The sequence below is a fragment of the Scardinius erythrophthalmus genome (genome assembly GCF_964197995.2).
Source record: "Scardinius erythrophthalmus genome assembly, chromosome: 16".
Taxonomy (NCBI): domain Eukaryota; kingdom Metazoa; phylum Chordata; class Actinopteri; order Cypriniformes; family Leuciscidae; genus Scardinius; species Scardinius erythrophthalmus.
In genome coordinates this window covers 23,904,239-23,926,072 of record NC_138236.1, presented here as the reverse complement: position 1 = coordinate 23,926,072, position 21,834 = coordinate 23,904,239, and the positions used below count along the sequence as shown (strand labels likewise).

Sequence of the window (21,834 nt, the reverse complement as noted above, 5' to 3'; positions counted from 1 at the left end):
CGCACTGGCACTGATCTGTGATAGGTCTGTTAGCGCATTAGGTCCAACCCCCTATGGGCGGGTTTGAAAGGGTGGGAACTAGTGCTTGTAGTCTTAACAGAAATCCCCCCCTCTTACACTTCCTCCTAGTCCTACAATGACGCAAAATGACGATTTTTGCGTCATTGTAGGAGGAAGTGTAAAGAGGTAAATACAGATTTCTCTCGTCTCAGGGGAAAATGAGAAAATGTTGCACGACCATTCAATAGTATGACTGGGTTTCTAACATTGCAAAGCTTAAAGCCTGGTTCACACGGGACGATTTTAAAATTGTCGGCCGATTTTCCAAACCTGAGACCCCACACACGGCGATAAAAAAAATCACAGGTCTAACAGTTTTGGTCGTACAGTGTGTGGTGCGCAGCCACACGGCAAAAACAACACTTCACACACGAACCGATTTAACTCCCGAGCATTCCCAGGTCATACGGAAAATCTCGCAAAATCCCTCGAGATAAAACGTAATTTAATACTGTGCTTACGAGGATACTTGACAAAGTGAACATTTTGGCATACTTTTGTGTGTTTTTGTCCGTTCAAGCGTGAAAGAGAACTCAATGCGGCAGCGCGCTGTCTGAAGCGGCATTCTGTGCGCATGAGTTCTGCGTGTGTGTGTGTGTGTGTGTGTTCACCACACAGAGAGGAGATTTACAGACAGCACGCCGCCAGTACAGATTTAAGTTCTTTTTTGCGTTTTATCGTGCTTAATTGTTTCTTAGCACTTGAATGAATGATAGCGTGATAAAATACTATAGTATAGAGCAGCCAATGGATGAAAGAAAAAATCTACGCCACAGTCCACAGGCTGCGTGCTCGTTTGTCGCGGGGGACACCACACACGAGGAGAAATCGGGCCGAAACAATCCAACATGTTGGATATCCCTGATTTGAGATCGGAGCGGTCCCGAAGTCCTTCCGAGCAGACGAGAGCAGTCTTAACACACCACACACGGCAGGAATATCTGATCAGATTATTTTACGATAATTAGAGCATCCTTAAGATTGTCGGAAGGGGTGAATCGGGGCTAAAATCGGCCTAATTATCCTGCCGTGTGAACCAGGCTTTATGCAAATGGATGGAGGGTTCCTTTAAGAGTCAATGACAAAAAAGTAAGTTCACAGCAACATCATCCAACATTTAGTAGAAAACATGTTACAAATTCTTGGTAATGTACTCTTTGTATTTATTTTAGTTTCATGTGGTTTAAAAAACTATACCATTTTCAAGAAAACTTTTCAAGAAAAATGACTGAAAAAATGTTGTGTGGTTTAACCATCAATAAATATATTTTCCCTACAACTTGAATACATATGTAAAGGTCTTATTCATAGTTTTCAAAAATTTCTGAAATATATATATATATTTTTACATTGTCTTATGCTTTAAAAATTATCAGCATGTAATTACAGCGTAATTCCTTTCTGTAATTACATCTGTAATTACACTGCTGACCCTTCCCTTAACACACCCTTAAACCTACCCATTCAACCAACCCTGTCCTTAACCTTACCTGTATCCATCTCAATAGAAGGAAACGTGTTTTGCAATTGTGATAGAAATATTTTATGTAGTGGGTATTTTCAACATTAAATGTACAGAGAAATGCAGACTAAAGATGCTCAGGTCAAAGGCCATATATACTTAATCAAAAAGTGCTTAACACAGTAGAACTAACAGTCATATGATTAGTTTAGATTAGTCCTGCACGATTGATCATATCGCAATCGCAATGTCAAGCCTATATAATTATATGACGCAAAATGCTGCGATTTTATGTAATAAACAAATTTAGGCTGTCAAGGTTAACACAATAAATGGATTAAATATTGATAAAATATTTAACGCAATCAACGCAGCATCCGTTAATTGTTGTCAATTACGCGCTGCCTGTGAATGTCCTGACTGCAGTGACACACAGAAAGATGAGCGCCAGTATCGTGCGCACAGACAGCACGCCAGAATACAGTTCTTTTTTGCGCTTTAACGAACAATAACACACAATTATACCAAAATGTCCGTTTTGTCGAGTATCTTCATAACATAAGAGCAGTCTTATGATGAATGTGAAGAGTTGTGAGAGAACAGTGCAGACTGTTTGATAACTTTGTTCAATTTCGTGTGGGTGTTTGAATCGAGATCACAGTCTTTTAAAGATGAATCGTGCAGCGATCTTCTTCCATTTCGTCTGTCTATTAAACCTTTGACAAAATCATATCGCAACATTCAAATCTGTGTTGGCGCTGCCGCTGACCCAGAGAGAGTTGTCATGAAACAGTAGTCTTTTCCTCATAGTATCATTATTTCTGTGATACAATAGTTCAAATTATCATAGAAATACTGGGATAAAAGTTTAAAGTTCAAATATAAACACTGATGTATATGATAGCGATGACATCAGTGGTCATCACAAGGTGGCGAAAAGTGACTGCTAAAAAATGAATTTGTTATTGAATCATTTATTAAAGAGAATGTAGTACTGTATGATGCTTCTAAAATAAATGAAATGACTCATCATATACATCATGTACAGTCTGTATAAGCGTATGATTTAACTTTTCCCCATGGTCTAGTGTTTAAAAATAAAAAAATAAAATAATAAAATAATTCGCAATACTTGTAGAATCGCAATTCTTAAAAAAAAAAAAATAAATAAATAAATAAATAAATCGATACATATTGTATCGGCACCCAAGTATCGTGATAATATTGAATCGGGAGATAAGTGTATCGTCCCAGCCCAAATCGCAATATAGACCTCAATAATCGCAATATGACATTTTCCCCAAATCGTGCAGCCCTAGCTTAGATCATTACAAACCAATCACCAGAACAAATTACAGTGAAGAAGACTCGAGCGACATTGATTTTTACTCAACTGTGTGATTTAAATGTACATGTATCTTTCTATTCAGAAGACTCACTTGGTTGTTGTGGCAAAAGACCACTGCGGAGACAGTGATAGTGTTGGAAGACTATAGAGCCACCCTCGGGGTGAGGCTGTAATACTCTCAGTTAGTATTAATGATCCTGTGTCGGACCAGCGTACATGACACACCAAAATCTCACCAACCGAAAAAGTAATTTCCAGATTTCCTGAAATGGTTTTGGAGGGCTGAAATCATTGAACAAAACATGTAGGGATGAAACGGGATGATGGGATGTAGTGGGATACACATACTGATTTTATTATAATACTAATATAAACATGTATTAAATGTATTAAAGGAGTAATGAAGTATAATTATAGTATTTTTGAGATTAAGCTATAGCATTTGTGCTTCAGTTTTTCATACAAATACTATATAAACCATATTGTTACATTTTACCATGGTTTTGAGGTGCTTACCTTTGCTAATCATCATCACTATGGATGACCAATGGTTAATTTTAATAAAACTCAAATTTGACCATTTAAAGGGTTAATTCACCCAAAAATTCATTCACGTCATGCAACTGTAACTTTTGTGTTGTGGTGACGTACAACACAGAAGCACTGCGCTGTTACACTACGTGAATTCACTCAGGCCCACACAGAAGAAAATGAATAGTTGAATAAAGTCGTTATTTTTGCGCACAAAAAGTATTCTCGTCGCTTGATAAACTTATGGTTGAGCCACTGTAGTCACTAGGACTATTTTAACAATGTCTTTACAAACTTTTCCCGCCTATGGAGGAGTGAGCCAGCTCTCAGATTTAATCAAAAATATCTTAATTTGTGTTCCGAAGATGAACAAAGGTCTTACGGGGTTGGAACAACATGAGAGTGAGTAATTACTGACAGAATTTTTGGGTGAACTAACCCTTTAAATCTTTAATTTTAAAACATAAAAATGAGGTTGTTACAATTTTTTCAGCTGTTACTGTTTTTGTTAATGAACAAATATATATCTGCATCCGAACTTAAGCTACTACTATTGTCAACTCAAGCTGCTGTCAAATGTGCATTTTTAAAGGAGACATATCATGCTTTTAAATCGTTCCTTTTTACATATAAATCATACATTTGTAGTCTATATAAAGCGGAACTGCAATGCTTGGGTCTGAATTCCTCATTATTATAGCTCCACAGGCCCCTTTTCTGATGTGCGTCTGAGAGCAACTCGTTTTGGTGTGGTCTCTTTAAATACATTTGAGACACTTCATACCCCGCCCCCTCTCCAGTTTGCAGAGGTGACACTCGGTTCAACTCCACCCCGTTCGGCCATTTTTGTAGTTTGATAGCAGAGATACGATTATCTAGCGGCACAGTAGGGGTGGGCGGTACACCGGTGTCATAGTCATCACCGGTGTGACATTGCGCCACGACATGGATTTTCTAATACCGTCAATACCGTAATAAATCAATTATGTTCCTTGAACGGCTGCATTTACATCAATAATATCTAATTCTAAATAACAGGGCTGACTTCTAATGGATTCGATTCGGAGAGGTCTGATTCGACTATGAACCTCATAGTCGAATACATGGGCGTCAGTTTGGTTTGAAATGTGCTGGGGACAGAGACGCATTCGCATTTTCAGAAGGGCTGGGTACATTTTTATTTATTTTTTCGCTTTCGCGCAGGTCATGTTTTGAAAGACGATGTCCTGTAGCTTACTAATGTAAATAAATAAAAATGTATTCAAAAATCTGCTTCACATTTTCCGCAGGGCTGCGGAGCGGCTGTGGGTTGACTCCACACGGTTCTCATGTGCGTTAAAAAGCTTTACGTGGTTTAATGTAAACAACGATTACCAAATTTCCCTCTCATATTGCTCCTCATAACCACTGAAAATGGTAAAAAAAATCTAACCCGGAGTCCAATTATTATGGACGTTATCTGATATTAAGCGTTTCTGCTTCACATTTTCAGCAGGGCTGCGGAGCGGCTGTGAGTTGACTCCACGCGGTTCTCATGTGCGAGTTGACTCCACGCGGTTCTCATGTGCGTTACGTGGTTTAATGTACCTAAACAACCATCACCAAATTTCTCTCTCATATTGCTCCTCATGTTTATGAAATGTTATGATATATGTGTGATATATGTGTTTTAGCTCTTTTGTTTGAAATGGAAAAAATCTAGCTGCTATCTAAAAAAAAAGAAAAAAAAAAAAGGTTCAACTATCAGTCGACTACGGCAAAATCTAACGAATCAGATTCGACTATGAAAATCCTTAGTCGAAAACAGCCCTAGTTATTACACTGCTAATTTTTGTTTTGTTGTACACTGTTAAGTAAGATCTTTAGGTTTTTTGCAAAATAAATGTTGAGAATGCATAATACTCTCCCATGTCTCTTTTTGATAAGGATACCTACCATTTACTTATTATATTATAAAAATATTAACTTTATTCACATACTAAAGAGAGACAGGACAGGCTAAAAAGTTATACCGTGATATTATACCGTCACCGTTCAAAAGATGAAAAATACCGTGATATTAATTTTAGGTCATATCGCCCACCCCTACGGCACAGAAACTTTTTATTTACACGTTATTAACAAAATGTCAACAATGGAAGACTTGTCCAGCCAGCCTTACATGTTCGAGCCAGAGCGAGATGAAAATGAAGACGACGAACCTGCAGAACAACGTCTTCATATGGATGTATCGCAATGGTCTGTTACTGTATTTACACATGAAACTTTGGTCTTCCGACCTTTTACCACCGTGTCGATTTATTTTGATTAATATGTGCGAGGGAGAGAGAGCAAGACAGCGTCTAGTTTGGAGACGGTGTCTTGTTTACATTTTCGTGGCTCCGAAGAGAGAGTGCGTGCGCGCGACCGGGTCTCCCTCTCTCTGCTCGTTCTTTCAGTTAAACATTCGCCCTGTCCACAGTCTATGGCCCTGTCACAAGCGCGGCAGTTCATCTACATTAGACGGTGTAATGAAGCGTGTGGGTTACTACATCCAACAACCGAACATTTTAACTTACCCTCTCGTAACTTCTGCATCCTTTAGCTTGGACTACAAAATTGCAGCGAGAAATTAAAATGGCGGATTGCTCGAAGTGTTGAGCTGGAAGTCAATGTCCTTATTTGGCAGTTCCGCTGCAAATACTGTGACGTTATAGTTCACAAAACGTCATAGATAACAGAAAAATCGGAACAGGTTGAAAAATAAGGCCAAAACAGAATATAAAGATATGAACGAAGCACCTGAAGAGAATAATTTCAACTTTTCTGTACTTCTAAACACTCCAAATATACAGCAAAATGCATTTAAGGGCTAAAAAAGTGGATTTAGCATGATATGTCCCCTTTAATAGACAAACAAGCAATATTATTATTATTGCAGCCTGCACTGCAAACTGTGCTGAAGATACACATAATCAAAGTCAGGCAACAAAAACCTGTTTAACGATTTATAATAATATCACCTGTTAGAACATGCAGAAACTAAGAAATACATTTTTCTATTAAGACATTTATTTTGTTGAGGAAAGGTTACTGGAAAAGTGTAAAGAATTAAAAAATGTGAAATGTTTATCATGTTCTGACAATAAAGAGAAGTTTAAAACCACAATTAATGGTCTGGTTGCTACAACTTTCACTTAGGAGCAAAAATCTGCCTTTAAACTTGAAATAAAGATTCAACATTTATAGTGATAATTATCGATAGATATGAACATTTTTATCCATTTATTTTTTGGCCATATCGCTCAGCCCTTGTGAGAATAGACACATCCAGAGAATGTTTAATAAGGCGAGAAGTTTCACTCTCAGTACACTTCCGGCTTCGGAAATGGTTGCAGTTCCTCTCTGATTCCATATGAGGGCGCTCACAGGACGAGTGCAGAATGAATGGAGGTCTATGGCGCTATACCCATCAAAATCCACTTTTCTCGGGATATCATTTTTTTAGGGGTGCACGATATATCGGCCGCCGATATAATATCGGCCGATATGGTCATTTTTTTTTCACATCGGTATCGGTCCGATGTCAAAATAGGGCCGATGTGAACAGGCCGATATTTGACGTGTGAAGTTGAAGATTAAGTTACTGATGCTGACTCGTGCAGTGAACGCGCCTGAGAGAAATACACATTTCATACAGATGACATAAGCAGAGAACAGTCTGTTTTCTTTCATTTTGAATTGTTCTGTTTAAAAATAGATGTTTCAAGCTTTCTATATAGGCTATGTCTCAGGTCTGTGAGGCAGGTAGGTTTCGGTTCATTTGAGACGCGCTTCAGTTCACGCGCTTTCGCCTCCATGTCCTGATTAAATATTTTCTAATATTTACTTTGTTTATTTTTGATGAAACATTGATCAAAATTAAGATACAATTAATACAAAACGAAATTAAATTTAAAGACAGTCTTTGTGCTTTCTGTTTGAGGTCTCTGTGAAAGTTTTAAAGCAGTCTTTGGACGTGCGTTACAGAGAACTGTCCCGTCAGTAACATTGTTAACGCAGTTCAGTGCGACTTATGATTTTTCCCTCATGACACATTTTTGATTGATCGTTTTTTGACTCGTAGATATTTGAATATTGCTTGATATTTGATACCCGTTCGAATTTGATTTTTTCTCAAAAGTGACCGCACGTGTGATTTGTGGATTACTGATAAGCGCGAGTGGAGAAACAGGCGTTTATTATTCATTCTGTGTTGAGAAACGTACCTTCATGTGTTACGTTATTGTGTTGATAATAACTAAAGTAGCCTACCTAATTATGTTACATATTTATTTTGTATGAAAACTAGCGCGTTCGTTACTTATGGATTAAAAAGTAGGCTACCGATGTATCAGTGCTGCGCGAGCTGTCCCTCACAAACACGGACGCGCGCACACAGAGAGAGAGAGAAGATAATTGTAAAATGAAAAATTGACGGGCTAAGTTTAAATTTTGTTCTTGCTTGTTTTTTTTTCTTTCAAAATGTCAGAAAGCATTTTGTATTATCCATCCGATCCGTGTTTTTAAAATTCGTTAAATGACGGACGTTTTACTGTTAACACAGCCCATATGTCGGATTCGTCTTATAGCCTACTTGTTATTATTTTTAGAATAAGTGATTCGTTATGCTATTATTGGACTCCTGTCTAATCATTGTCAACTGTTTTCTATAAATATGTTTGTATTGGTTAACATTTATTCAGCTAATGCGTGTCCTGTTTAAAATGTGCAATGTTCAAAGGCAAAGACAGCACGTCACAAATAGAAGCCCTTTTCCCTGTGCTATTTAGTATCATATTTGGATATTGGAATAATAAATTAAGTAGCCTATCTTAATTGTACACAATGTTCCTGTTTTTTTTTTTCCTGTTTTCTAAGGGTTTCATAATTTTAGACAAGTTGACCAGCACACATTATATGCAATGCAATATAATGCATGTGTGTCGTATGTGTGACATATTTTGCATACAGGTAAAGGTGCCCAATATCAGTCATTTCTAAAGTAAAAAAAAAAAAAAAGTGTTTTGGAAAATAGCTCTTTATTTGATAATCATTAAAATTTGTTTTCTATACAGAGATATCGACATCGGTAAATATCGGTATCGGCCATAACAGCAATATTAATATCGGTTATCGGTATCGGCCACAATTTTCACATCGGTGCATCCCTACATTTTTTGTCTAGTAATTTGAATATTGTATTCGAAAGGAGATGCAAAGAAATTACACATTGCTGGGTGTTAGATTTTTTAAAGTCACTTATTTGCTTTAAAAAAGTCTTTTAAAATGTCAATGACGTCATACACATTGTAAGACCAGAGATACTGCTTTACGGCAATCCTTCAGTCACTTTGGTGCTTTCGCGCTCTGCACTTTCTTTTCTCTCGAGGCATCGACAACACAGCTGACACAGGTAAATACACGTGCTAGAAGAGTTTTTGTTTTGTTTGTTTCTGGTCCCGCTTCGGATGCCACGATGCCATCAAGCGGTATCTCTGGTCGTAATCAGTCCTTCACTGACCAATCAGCGTTCATTAGCAGAATGCTAGCGTGTTATGGGCAACAACAACTCAACCTGTAAGAAATCGAAAGGACAAAAGTACTCGTTCATTCAACTTTCGACCTATAACCCATGTTGAACTTGCAAAACCTACTATCGAATCTGAGATTTCTCAACGGCAATCGGGTGAAAGAGACAAATTTAGCCGTCTAGCCCCATAGACTCCCATTCATTTTGCACTCATGGTCGATCGCCCCCAGTGGAACTCTGGTGGAACTACAACCAAAATTCGGTACAATAGGACTTAATAGGGAGTGGGCAGGCTCTCCGTAGACGGGCTCTGACGCATCTCATCAAAACCACGTAACTCTCTTGTGAACGCGAGTACAGCCATTGCCAGAAGCCAAGTAAAGGTTTAAATTTTTTTTTGTTTTTTTTTGTTTTTTTTTACAAAAATGCATCGCTTCACTTCACTTCAGAAGGCATTAACCCAATGGAGTCACATGGATTACTTTTAAGGTGGATCATGGATGCGCTTTTTGGAGCTTCAAAATCTCTTGAAAGAAAAAATAATATACACCTAGAATGGCTTGAAGGAGGGATAATTTTCATTTTTGAGTGAACTATTCCTTTAATAATAAAAAAACTGCCTAATGTGCAATTTAAGTAAGGAATAATTAACGATGGGCTATTGAATTATTAGAAAATTAATGCACACCTGAGGTGGTATTGCGGCCACGACGTGAAGCATTATTTTTCTGATAATTCAATAACCCAGTCAATTATTGCGGTTATATTATGGTCACCCTGCCTCAAGACATTATTCAAATGTTTTATTTCAAGACATTTGTCAGAGTTTGTCCTTAAAATGCTACTGTGTGTACAGAACTAATTTCTTAGACATCTCTTCCCAAAACTGTTTCAAGAACAGCGACGTTGCTACCTTGTAGGCTAACTGAGAACTGTCAAGTAGCTTTTCATTTGCAAAATTATTTTACTGATGAAGTTGTGGGGCAGTGCTGACAAGAAGTTTCTGTGCACGCATATGTTTCTGTTTGTGTGCAAGTGTGTGAATCTGTACTGCATGTATGTTTTTGGGAATGAGAGCAGGAGAAAGAGAATGTGCTTTCCATAGATAATTAAATGTAATTTTGTGGTGAAAACAGAGAAATAGTTTGTTAGTGTTTTTTTCTTCTTCATATTATTTGTCATATCTATTTGCTTGATCAATGTCCTTGTGGGTTTTGGTTCTTTTGCTGCTGTAGGCTATAAGGACCTTGAAATCACCGGAATCATTTGACAAAGTGATATGGAACTGTAAAGCGTTCAAGACCAGCCAGGAACTACTTTAGCTGTATGTTTAGTGGAAAATAATTGCACACCTTAGAACAGTGGTTCTCAACCTTTTTTTTCCACTGGGCCGCACTATGGTCCAAGTTCAAGTCTCACAGGCCACATATCATTTACATATGACGCAAACCAATCAGATTTAATGTTGTGGTATTAGCAGATAATATTATTATTATACCTAGATGTTGCACACACAGAAGAGGCAGTGTTTTCTGGTGGCACATAAGGTATAACGACTTGGCTGCATTTCAGCCGCACCGATGCTGTTATTTTTATTGATTTAAAATGCAAGTATATCAAACAAACACATAGAATTCACATGTCTTACTCTTTTGACATTGTAGGTTTTGCATATGCCAAGTACTTTACTACAAATCAAACAGGCTGCCCATCTTGCTCATTGACAGAAAACTGATTCTTCCATTTTTCCAGTAAAGTTACTCTCCAACCTTCACTTCTAATGCTACAACTCTTCTTGTTTGCATGTATTATTTCCTCATTTAGTTGGGGATATATATCCATATATATATATTTTGTTTTTTATATGGCTACTGACACTATTGGAATTCAGCCAAAGCGTGCACTTGTGAGTGTTAACTGCGTTGGTTCAGTACATAGTAGGTCTCCGCATGTCTGTAAATAATATATGATCACCAAAATTATTTGATATGACAAAAAAAAAACATTATAGTTCAAACTTGTATTTGTTTAAACCATTTTAATTTAATTGTAAAACAAAAATAAATTGTAAAACTGGAATTTATTTTTTAAATGTGGTCGGTATATCGTGGGTCACAGGTTGAACGTTTGTCAACAAATCAGGTTCATCATTTAACAACTCTGTCCCATAAATGTTTGATAAAACTCAAGTTTGAATGAGTGTTGATTATTATATCTAAAACTAAAATAGCAACTGAATTTAAAGTGGCATAAAACGGAATTTGCAATAGTCTTTTCTTTCCTATTGTGACGAGTGAAACAGCTTCTTGAACAAGAAAAAAAAATTAGGGCGGGACTTGATTTTGTCCATTGGAAACTGATTGGATCCTTGGATGGTTGAGGTTTGCTATTGCTGTGATCTAATGTGAATGACAAGTTGTCCTGCCCTCAAACCTGTAAACACGTCGTCAGAGAAGAGAAGAGACTGTGTACTATACTACTATGTACTGTACCTATATAACCAATTCATTGATATCAGATCAAAATCATGACCAAAAATAATGCTAGAATATCAATATGTAAAATATGTTTAGCTGAAATATTGAGAAACAGCTTGTTGCTGAAGAACTTCACCATAACAAGCAAACCAAGTTCAAATGGTTTGGGTTTTCGGCTAAATGAAAATGTTGGTTAAAAAAAAGGATTTTGGTGCATCACTAATAAAAAGCCAATCTGAAAGCTCTACGTTCTAGTACATACCAGAGGAGCGGTCCCCACAAATGGCGCACATCCGTTTCTGGGACAGCATTGGCCCAGAGCCACTGACAGATTTCAAGCCAAAGGGGGGTTTCACATCATCAGAGCTGCTGACAGCATGTAACCCAGACACAGACATTGAGGAGTTTATCTGCTAGAGATAAATAAACAAGAAGTGATGATTAGACCAAAGTCATCAGGAACACAATAAAAGACTAGCAATACAGTACTTTTATAATATGGAGAAGAACTTGAATGTGTGGCTCACTTGAGAGTTGGACATGGGTCCATAGCCGACGGATGGGGTGCCGGGAATGCCGGGAGAGCCGATGGACGAGCTGACGGCTGACAGTGGCGAATCTATAGAACTGACAGGGCTACTGACGGCAGAAGTGGAGGGCGGTAAGGTGTTCATAGATGCACACTAGACTGGCCAACAGAGAGGACACTGTTGATCTTTGATAATCTACTGAAAGAAGAGATTAATAACAATGGACTTAAAGACAGAAAACACTGAATGTGATGGAAGCGGTCCGTCATATTCCTGTATATGTCATTAAAGTCCCAAAATGGTAATTTCAATGAAGAATGGAAAAAGAAAGAAAAGCTGTTGCTATAATCACAATATCTACCATTTCAAATGTGTTTCCTATTGAATATCTCAGAAAATATGGAAAACATTTTATGTGTACTTTAGGAAAGAAACTGGGGCGTTTTGTCTGCTGTTTACTGCTCTATTAATCCTGCTGCAGATTAGGCCAATGTCTAAGGCTGTGTCTCAATAAACTAAGAAGCTGCATAGCTAGACAGCATATTGGACAATAATGGGCGAGTTCGAACGTTATAATATCAGTAACGTTATATGATGCCCTACAATGCAGTCTATGTAGGTAGCTCACTAGATTCAAAACTTTGAACACGCCCATATATCCCAAAATGCTGTCTAGGTAGGCAGCTCACTAGGTTTTGGGATGCAGCCTAAATCTGTTCCTTATAATCACCCCCACCAAAACTGACACTATCAGCGCTAATGTCTGCCAACTCCTTTTATAATTGATATTGTATGGCTAAGAGCGAACAAAAATTGTCATATGCACATTTTAACACGATCATGGCCGTTATTTTGATGCGCCTGACAGCATTTGGATAATTTATTATGTAGCACGCAGCACTGAGTGAGCGCAGCTAACAACGGCTAACGGGCTGTTTATGATTAAAAGAAAACCATTTGGTCCACCCTTATCATTCTTAATACCCTGTTCAAAACGGATAAATGACACTGTTTACAAATAATTATCATTTTGTGCAGCATACAAACCCTTGTATGCTACAGCACAAATGTCGAGGCGAAATAATACGACAAGCCCCTGTTAGCTTAGCCTAGCCCGTCCAAGTGTTTGTTTGTTTTTCCGTCATTTTTACAGAAGTTTGCAGAGTTTATATGAGCATATGTACTCATTCTCACCTAAGAAACCCCGAATCCTCCAACAGCAACGATTTGTGTCCTTTAAAGCATCGTTTCATCTATATTTTACAGTTTAAGCTATAAATGTTTGCTTCCAGACAAATACCTTCTAAGTCAAGCCTCCTAGTGGACACCGAGAGTCTGTTCACATAAGAAATATATGCAAGCAAATAAATAAATAAACAAATAATTAAATAAATATGCACGCTGAGAACTACATGTTCTTTTGTTTTTTAAATGTGATATTTAGTCTGAACACTTATTTGGAATCACATAAATATTGTTATTTAGGGATAAAAAAAACAGTTGGCACAGTAGGCTATACCTATATTTTTATAAAAATTTCTCAACTTCTGGTCATATGGTGATTGCCTGGGACCTGTTTCAGAAAGGAGGTTAAGTGAAAACTCTGAATATGTTAACCTTGAAATGAGGGAAACTCTGGGTTTTCCGTTTCAGAGTGGGAGGCAGTCAAACCCGGGGGGTATTCCAGAAAGCAAGGTTAACTTACCATTTGGTAAATCATAACCTCTGGGTTGATTTACCCCAAACCCGCATACCATGGCTGCGTTCGAAACCGCATACTTCCCTACTATTTAGTATGGGAAAAAGAGTAGGCGAGCGAAAAAGTATGTACGAATCCAAAAGAGTAGGCGAGAATTACCTGGGTGACGTACTAATTATCGCGAGATTCGGACTTAAGTGCGTTCGAATATGCCTACTTTCCTACTATATAGTAGGCGAAAACAGTACGTGAAGGAAGCAGTACGTTAGAAACATCAGTATTCATAAAAGAGTAGGCGAGAAGTTCCCGGATGGCTTACTCGCTTCCGCCCAGATTTTTGAGTGTTCAACGATGGATACTCTTCTATCCCAGGAGGCCACGCGAGAGGATACGTCATAAAAAAGAAGAAGAAGGATAGGTCATACTCGAACGTGACGAAAAGGATGACGGACGAGACTCAAATGTGAGTATTACAAATCAAATGATCGCATGTGTTGAACTACTGTACAGTAAACTGTTGCATTGTTGAAGATGTAAAGACGCTATATATTTGTGATTTTGCTGTAAATCACATTTTATTATGTATAGCTAACAGAGAAGCTCCAGTAAGGACACATACGTCTCCAAAGTGGATTTGCATACATTTTAAACCGTATACATCTTAAATACAATTACTAAATGTCTATTTAATATCTGGCAAGAAACTCTTCTATAAGAATTGCAGATTAAATATGAAATAGGCATCTGAGTGATGTATGTGTGCTATTATGTAGAACAAATCTATAAAGTAACTAAACATAAGTTATCTATTTTATTTGTCCATTAGTACTGTTGATAAATTAAGGAACATTTATGTAGGATAAAAAGTTAAAACAACCTCAACATGTAAATGTAGTGTTGAGCTCATAAATCACAGAGGTAATGTGAGTCTGGTCTGGATGTTACAGGGACAGATGAACAGATGTGTGTTTATCCGGTGGAGAGTCATGAAGCTGAATGCTGCCATCAAAGGCTTTGTGACATTACAGAAATGAATAACAACAACTATTTAAATATTAAGTTGTAGTTTATTTTAATTATTGTAATTTCAAACAGAGCTATTACAGCACTTTTCTGATTCTTGATTTCTATGCATTTGCTGCACAGCTTTTGTGGAGCAGGACCTGCAAGGGAAGATGATGGTGGCATTTGTGAAAAAAAGCGTTTTTTGTCTTCTAAATAATACTGAAATCAAATGACATTGTGCTGTTAAAATGACTGCTTTTGTGTTATGTTTGTGTATTTTGTAGGATCTGAAATGCCAGCAGGCTGGTGTGAGCACTGAGGATGAGGAGCACAGAGCTGAATCCTGGAGATGGTGCCATGGACGAGACCCTCCATCACTCCACCTGCCCCTACGAGACCCACCATCACTCCACCTGCCCTTACGAGACCCACCATCACTCCACCTGCCCTCATGAGAACCTCCATCACTCTACCTGCCCTCATGAGACCCACCATCACTCCACCTGCCCTTATTGCCTCAGATTGTGAAGCACAACACATCACGCAACAACCTCCGGCACGAAGGAACGGCTCACCTCTGGCGGTCAGCTGATTCATCAGAGCCGCAGAATGGGCACCGCTGTGTTGATCGCCTGTAGTCTACATACATGATTGTAGTTTGAATAAAGCTTTGTTTCATGTGTTGACTTATGCATTTGTTTATTGTGTGATGGTGACTTTGATTCATTCTTTTACTAATTTATTAATATTTCTCATTGTTGTCAGTAAATAAAATACAATTAATTAATGCTTTATTTATTGTTTGAATGAAAATGTAGATATGTTCACTATATACACATCTAGAGTGTATTCATGCATAGCTATTTCATATGACATACATGACATTTTGTTTGTTTTATTGAATTATATAATTTACAGTAAAAAGTAATATAATTAATTGATCAGCATTTATCGTTGTTATTATTGTATGTTTTGGGCTGGGATAGCAATGCAATTCATTCTGGGGTAATATTAATTTTTAATAATGATACTTAAATTTTTCGAGTATAAAATCAACAGTTTTCTCCAAAGGTGAATCTCCCTTTGTGCAGACATTACAAACGCTGAGGAAAACCGTTCTAGGTAGGGCTGTCGAGTAAATGTGAGGTAAATGTATGTATGTATTATATATATATATATATATATATATATATATATATATATATATATCATGGGTTTGCAAACATATTATGAGATTTTATACACAGGAAAAAACCTATAAGGTTGAATATCAATATATATTTTCTTAAATAATTAATTATATAATACATTTAAAAAAAATGCATTTTCTGTTATTTATAGGCCTGAGGGATGAAACGAGAGTTAAATTTAACAAGAAAAAGAGGAAAACAAAGCAGTAAGCCACTTTTGCTTATGGATGAAAATGTTTGGATATAAAATAAAGAAATTAACAACATATTCAAGAGATGACAATTTTGGGATTTCGTAATAAAAATAAATATCGTTAAGGATAAAACGGTGGGTCACATTAGTAGGGTTAAATATAAGAACTTAAATCAACCCTAAATGTACTCACACAATAAATGGGCAGCAGTTTCTTCAAAAAGACCACAAAATGAGCAAGTTTAATCAATATCATGATATTTACAGACAGATGAATTAAACGTGTCGTTCAAATCTTTTAAGTTGTTGCGCTTGTGATAACGCGTCGTAGGTCACATGATAACGTCAACATGGCAGATGTCCGGTTCTCATTCATACTCAACGAGATCTGGCTATAAAGTACCTACTCTTTTAGCGCTCGTTAAGTAAGTACTCATTGAAATTAAGTACCTACTCATTGAGTATGCGGTTTCGAACGCAGCTCATGAGTATGTCGGTTCCAAAACACCTGAGAACAGTTAGTTTAATCAACCTCCTATTGGTAACCCAGAGTTAATGCGCGCGCACGGCGAGTACATAAAGACATTTTCAATGGATAGCCGATTTCAGGAGTCACCATGGAAACCCAGGGAGAAAAAAGCGAGCTACATACTTCGGTGAAACTGAGTTTTAAGAGGTTTAAATGCTTGCTCATGAAGACTATAAGCCCATTATAACTAAAAAAAAAAAAAGCAATACTGCTGCATCAGCAAAAGAAAGAGAGTTGGCTTTCCAAAAAAGAACGGACAGAGTAAATGCGTGAGTTTATAAAATTATAAATGGGCTATTTTTCCCTTTCATTGTGACGCAAAAATTATTTTAGGCATGTAGTAAAAATAGACAACTATTTACTTGTTGGCCACCATACATTTCTTAATATTGCTGTAGTAATGCACATAATTGGCTAGTAATAGTAATCCTTCTGGAGCCAGAAGTGTGTGCTAAGTCAAAATGAAACACAAAAACATTCTCCAGCAAGGTAATACTTTCTAAACTTACTAAACTTGTTACTGACGCCATGTAATTTAGTATTTAATGTAATTTAGTTTTCTATTTCTATTTTCTATAGCCAATAGAAAGAAGGCTGAGGCCCGTAAAACAGGTGGGGGTCCACCTTCCCTCACCCCAGCTGAGGAGCTGGCACTGTGGGACACACTCTGTCACAGTTGTAAGTGATTATTGTCTTTAGGTTTCTGTTTGCTAGACCAAGCATCCTTCCTTATTTTCACTGTAGGATGACGATGAAGAGACCACTTCTGCTGTGACAGAAACAGAAAATGTGGGGAGGCCCATAGAGGTATGATTCATAGAATGCATTCCCCCTTTTTTACATAAGAGAATAAATAAATTGTCATTTTACAGAATATGGCAGGAGATTTTAATACAGATGAGGGTCCATCTACCTCCACACAGAATCTTAGCTGTGTAAGAAATGTTCTGCAGTTCTCCTTCCTCATTTAAATATTTGGTCTGTGTTTGTATTACAGACTTTATCAGTCATGTTTAATTATTCTGTCTTTCTAGTTGCCTGCCAAAGAGCTGTATAAGGTCCACCTTCAAAAGCAAATCAGAAAAAGTGACATGGAGATGGACCTTATACAGCTTCAAATGGAGGAGAAAAGGCTTAACCTAAAAAAGGCCAGACTTGAAATTGAATTGCTGGAGCACCAGCTTAAGGTGGGAAACAGTATGTGAACATTAATCTGTCATTTGTTGTTGAATGAAATCTAAAGCAATAAATACAAATGTCTTTTGTTACAGGAAATAAAGAAACAATAAACAACACTTGACTGTTAACTGATTTTAATTAAAGTGATTTTGGCAAATCATGTCTCGTACCACCCTGCCATCTCTTTGGTCTACTGGGTTCACTGGGGGTTCCTGTTGGCCATCTTCATCAAGAGAAGGGGGCTCACACCTCTCTCAGTGTAACAATGTTGTGAAGAACAACACAAGCAGCTGTGATGTCACATGACCTTTCTGGGCTGACACTGAGCCCACGCAGGCACTGAAACCTTGCCTTCAGGATGCCTATGGTCATTTCCACCTTGACCCATGTTCTGCTGTGGGCCAGGATGAATTGTGCCTGTGGTCCAGGCTCAGGTTCAGGGTAGGGTGTCATCATATAGGGCAGACAAGGGTACCCTCTGTCCCCCAGCAAGTAACCATTGAAGTGTCCTATAAAGGTAGTTGAAGTGTATAATTGCATAAAAAAATAATAATAATAAAAAAAAACATTGTGTAAGGCAAAACATTCCCTGTTGAAATTTGTGGCACAATGATGACTCCTTAAACATTCTGCCATCGTGTACAGACCCTTGCCATTTGGCTTCAACATTAGTGATGAGGTGGGTTGCATCACATATTACCTAGTGGGGACCAGTAATGGGGTGATTTAATGGTTTAAACACCCAAACATTTTGCACCCAAAAAAATCTATTGTCACCTGCACACTGATGCTATGGATTGACTTCCTATTAACATAGTCTCCTTCATTGACTGAAGGAGCTTTAATGAAGGAGCTTTAATGTGGGTTCCATCAATGCACCCAATCACATTTGGGAACCCTGAAATTGAAAGTTATATAATTAGAAACATTTAAAATTATTGTGATTGTATACAGTATGGATAGATTAAGTAGTGCTACTGTATGTAACTAAAATGGTCTTTCATAGAATAGCATAGAACGGACAAACCCGCCACTCTGTGGAATTCCTCTTTAATGACCCTCAGTGGTTCTCTACTACTCTATTCTATTCTGTTCTAAAAAAAAAAAAAAAAAATCTGTGTTAGACTAAACTGAGAAGGGTCATAGCACTTGCATATTGTTGTCCTTCTGTTAGTTTAACTGCTTCTATTGTTCTCATTTGTAAGTCGCTTTGGATAAAAGCGTCTGCTAAATGAATAAATGTAAATGGTTTATGGCCAGGGAACTGCACAAAAGTGTGTAGGAACCGTTTGAGTGCAATGCACTGTAGGCTACGAACAGCCCTACACACAGTTGCCTTTCCCACATGCTCTGCATTGCCTATTGTATAAAAAGCGAAGGCCAATGCACAAAATGTGCTCCGTGTTAAGGCTGATTTATACTTCTGCGTCGGACCTACGCCGGAGCCTCTACGCTGTAGGCAACGCGTTGGTTTTCAGTTATACTTCTGCGTCGTTGTCCGCGTTGACGCGCGCAGATGGAGCATGTGAAACCCGAGGGAGCGGTCCTAGCAGACCAATCACAACGCTTGCGTCCGCGTAGAGTTGACGCGTTGTTACATTTTTGGAGAGGTGCACGTCAGGGTACGCCGAAGGGTACGCGCGCTACACACAGCCTACAACGTATACGGCGTAAGTTCGACGCAGAAGTATAAATTGGGCTTAAAGCGTTAATCCGCGATGTGTCAAGTTTGGTATGGTTTCAAAATCTTCGTTAAATAAATTAACGATTCTTTTGAAAAACGGTAACGCTCCCGCAAATATTCCTTTGGATACGAAAACACATCGATACGTGGTCGTATCACCCTCTCTGTGCTTCCACATCCACTGGATCGTCTTCAAAAGGGCACGCTATGCTCCGTCACCTCTCTGAAACAAACTAACCCTGGAACATAACCTGCTCCGGAGCAGGTTAAGTTCAGAGAGTGAGTTGCTATGACTACTAACATACCCTGAAAGTTACCTCCGTTTTTGGAACCGAAAGTTGAGGTTATCCGCTTACTTACTCTTAAACATACCTGGGTATGTCACATGACCTGCTTTCTGGAATAGGAATTCCATTTTATATTTCCATTTATTTTACTTTGGGTTAGGATTTTTGTTGGTCCCAATAGATTCTGATGGTAATATCTGTCTTTTGGAGCCTCCTGTCCCAACAGAACCCCAGGCAGTTGTAAGTCGCCTACTCAATACACCATTTAACAAATAGTGTTATAAAGTGTACTCAACCAAATGCTCATCACATGGGGATAAAGAGTTTCTGCTGCCACAGAGAGGCATACAGAGGTAATGTTAACATTATGTGTCTACACATCAAACAATCTACACATTCACATTTTTTTTTTTACATTTTTATGTGGAGTAGCCTATAGAATAAGTTTAAATCTAAGTATAAACGGGTATTCTTATCTCTCCCCGCGCCCCCAGTGTGTGGAAGAACAGCAGGAGGACGGTCCATCAACTTCTGGTGCACAGATGAACACAGTTCAGTGATTTTCAGTAAATGTCACAGTTTAATTCTGTAAAATTTGTTTAGAACTACATTATGTAAATCTAATCTACTGTGTTTTCAGTTGCCAGTTAAGGAGTTATATAGACTTCATCTTATTTAAAAAAAAAAAAAAAGCAATATTTTATTAATAAAAATGTACTGAAAGAACGAATGAGGTGTTTGAACACCACTTCCTCTTTAAAAAATGGGAGGAGACCAAAAGAAACTCTGGGTTTACTGAAGAAAACCTGCTCCCGACCAGGTTAGGTTCACAGAGTAAGTTACCATGGTAACTGACTCTGAGTATAAGTTACCTCTCTTTCAGAAACAGGCTTGACTTACTCTGCTTTTTCAGGTTTAACATACATCCCATTCTGAAACAGAAAACTCAGAGTTTACCTCATTTCAGGGTTAACATACTCAGTTTTCACTTAACCTCCTTTCTGAAACAGGCCCCCTTTTTCTTATGTTGTAAATGCATCTTGATTTAAGAATGTTTAGATATTTTGACTGGAAACAACAAGACAAAAAGGCTAAGTGAGAAAAGCATTTTTTGCAGTGCAGTACATTCATTTATTGCACATTTTTTATATAACATAAGAGATGCAGAGCACATTAGTAAGGCCACTGGATCAGAGCAGAAAGGAAGGTGTGCCTCGTTCTCCCACTCTTTCTGAGAGTTTGTGTTGTCCTGGACACAAACCTGTGAGATCCATCAAAGAGGAGATTCACAGGATTGCAGGTCAGTGGCAAAGAAATCAGTTTAAATGATGTTCACTTGATAACATCTTGCTGTGACCTCTGGAAGTAACCTTATAATTAGAATTTCCTTTATGATTTCAAGTGTGGTTGAATGTATTGATGACACACATAATCCCAACATCGCACCTTCCGAAAATTAACCAGATTACTGTATGGAATGGGAGGATGCCAGATGAAAGGGTAGAGATATATGCCGTAACCACCACAGCTGTTAAATTAACACAAATTATTCACAATTTATTTGGTCATTTTTATTTACTACAAACACAACAGTAATTCTTTTCCTGTTGGATTTTAATATTCTTCCAGTATTGTGTATCTCCTTTTAATCTATCAGAGGTGGTGCAAGACCAGCCTCTGTTGGTGGAGTAGGCTGTATGGACCATGTTTTACTCACACACTGAGCTCCTTGTTGCTCATGAAATTACAACATCATGGTTTTCTTTCTCCTTGTTGTCTTTGGTAAGTGTTTTAAGTAAACATGGATGTAGATTTTATGATTTTATGATATCTTAAAAAGGATGACACCATTTACAGTAGTTATTGGGCTTTCTGTTGAAATGTGAATTTAAAGCTTAAAATTGAAAATTAAAATGATTTCTTTTAAATAATTATAAAAATAAGCTTTTATTTTTCACATGCAAGCATGTTTTCAAGTGTTTGTAGTGCTTTGCATACCCCAAATTACAGTCAATGTGCTGGTACTTTTCTTTGTAAATGTATTAATTAATCCATGTTTATCCTATATGTTTTCTGCAGGGCTTTTGGCCTTCACTTCAAGCCAAATAT

At 37.6% G+C, this 21,834-nt stretch overlaps 1 protein-coding gene across 6 annotated transcripts in view; it reads right to left on the bottom strand.

Moving 5' to 3' along the window:
- rxrbb (retinoid x receptor, beta b) overlaps positions 1–13,300 on the bottom strand; it is a 35,047-nt gene extending 21,747 nt beyond the window's left edge. The window contains exons 1-3 of one of the 6 annotated variants that reach the window (XM_081389777.1): positions 13,154–13,300; positions 11,957–12,117; positions 11,692–11,842 (exon numbers count right to left, since the gene is read on the bottom strand). In XM_081389777.1, the coding sequence (XP_081245903.1) occupies positions 11,692–11,842; positions 11,957–12,103 (298 nt within the window). In that variant the 5' untranslated portion in view covers positions 12,104–12,117; positions 13,154–13,300. Of the gene's footprint in view, positions 1–11,691; positions 11,843–11,956; positions 12,158–13,153 lie in introns of all 6 variants that reach the window. The other 5 variants (XM_081389775.1, XM_081389776.1, XM_081389779.1 and 2 more) reach the window with 5 other exon arrangements.
- Positions 13,301–21,834: the final 8,534 nt, after the last annotated feature.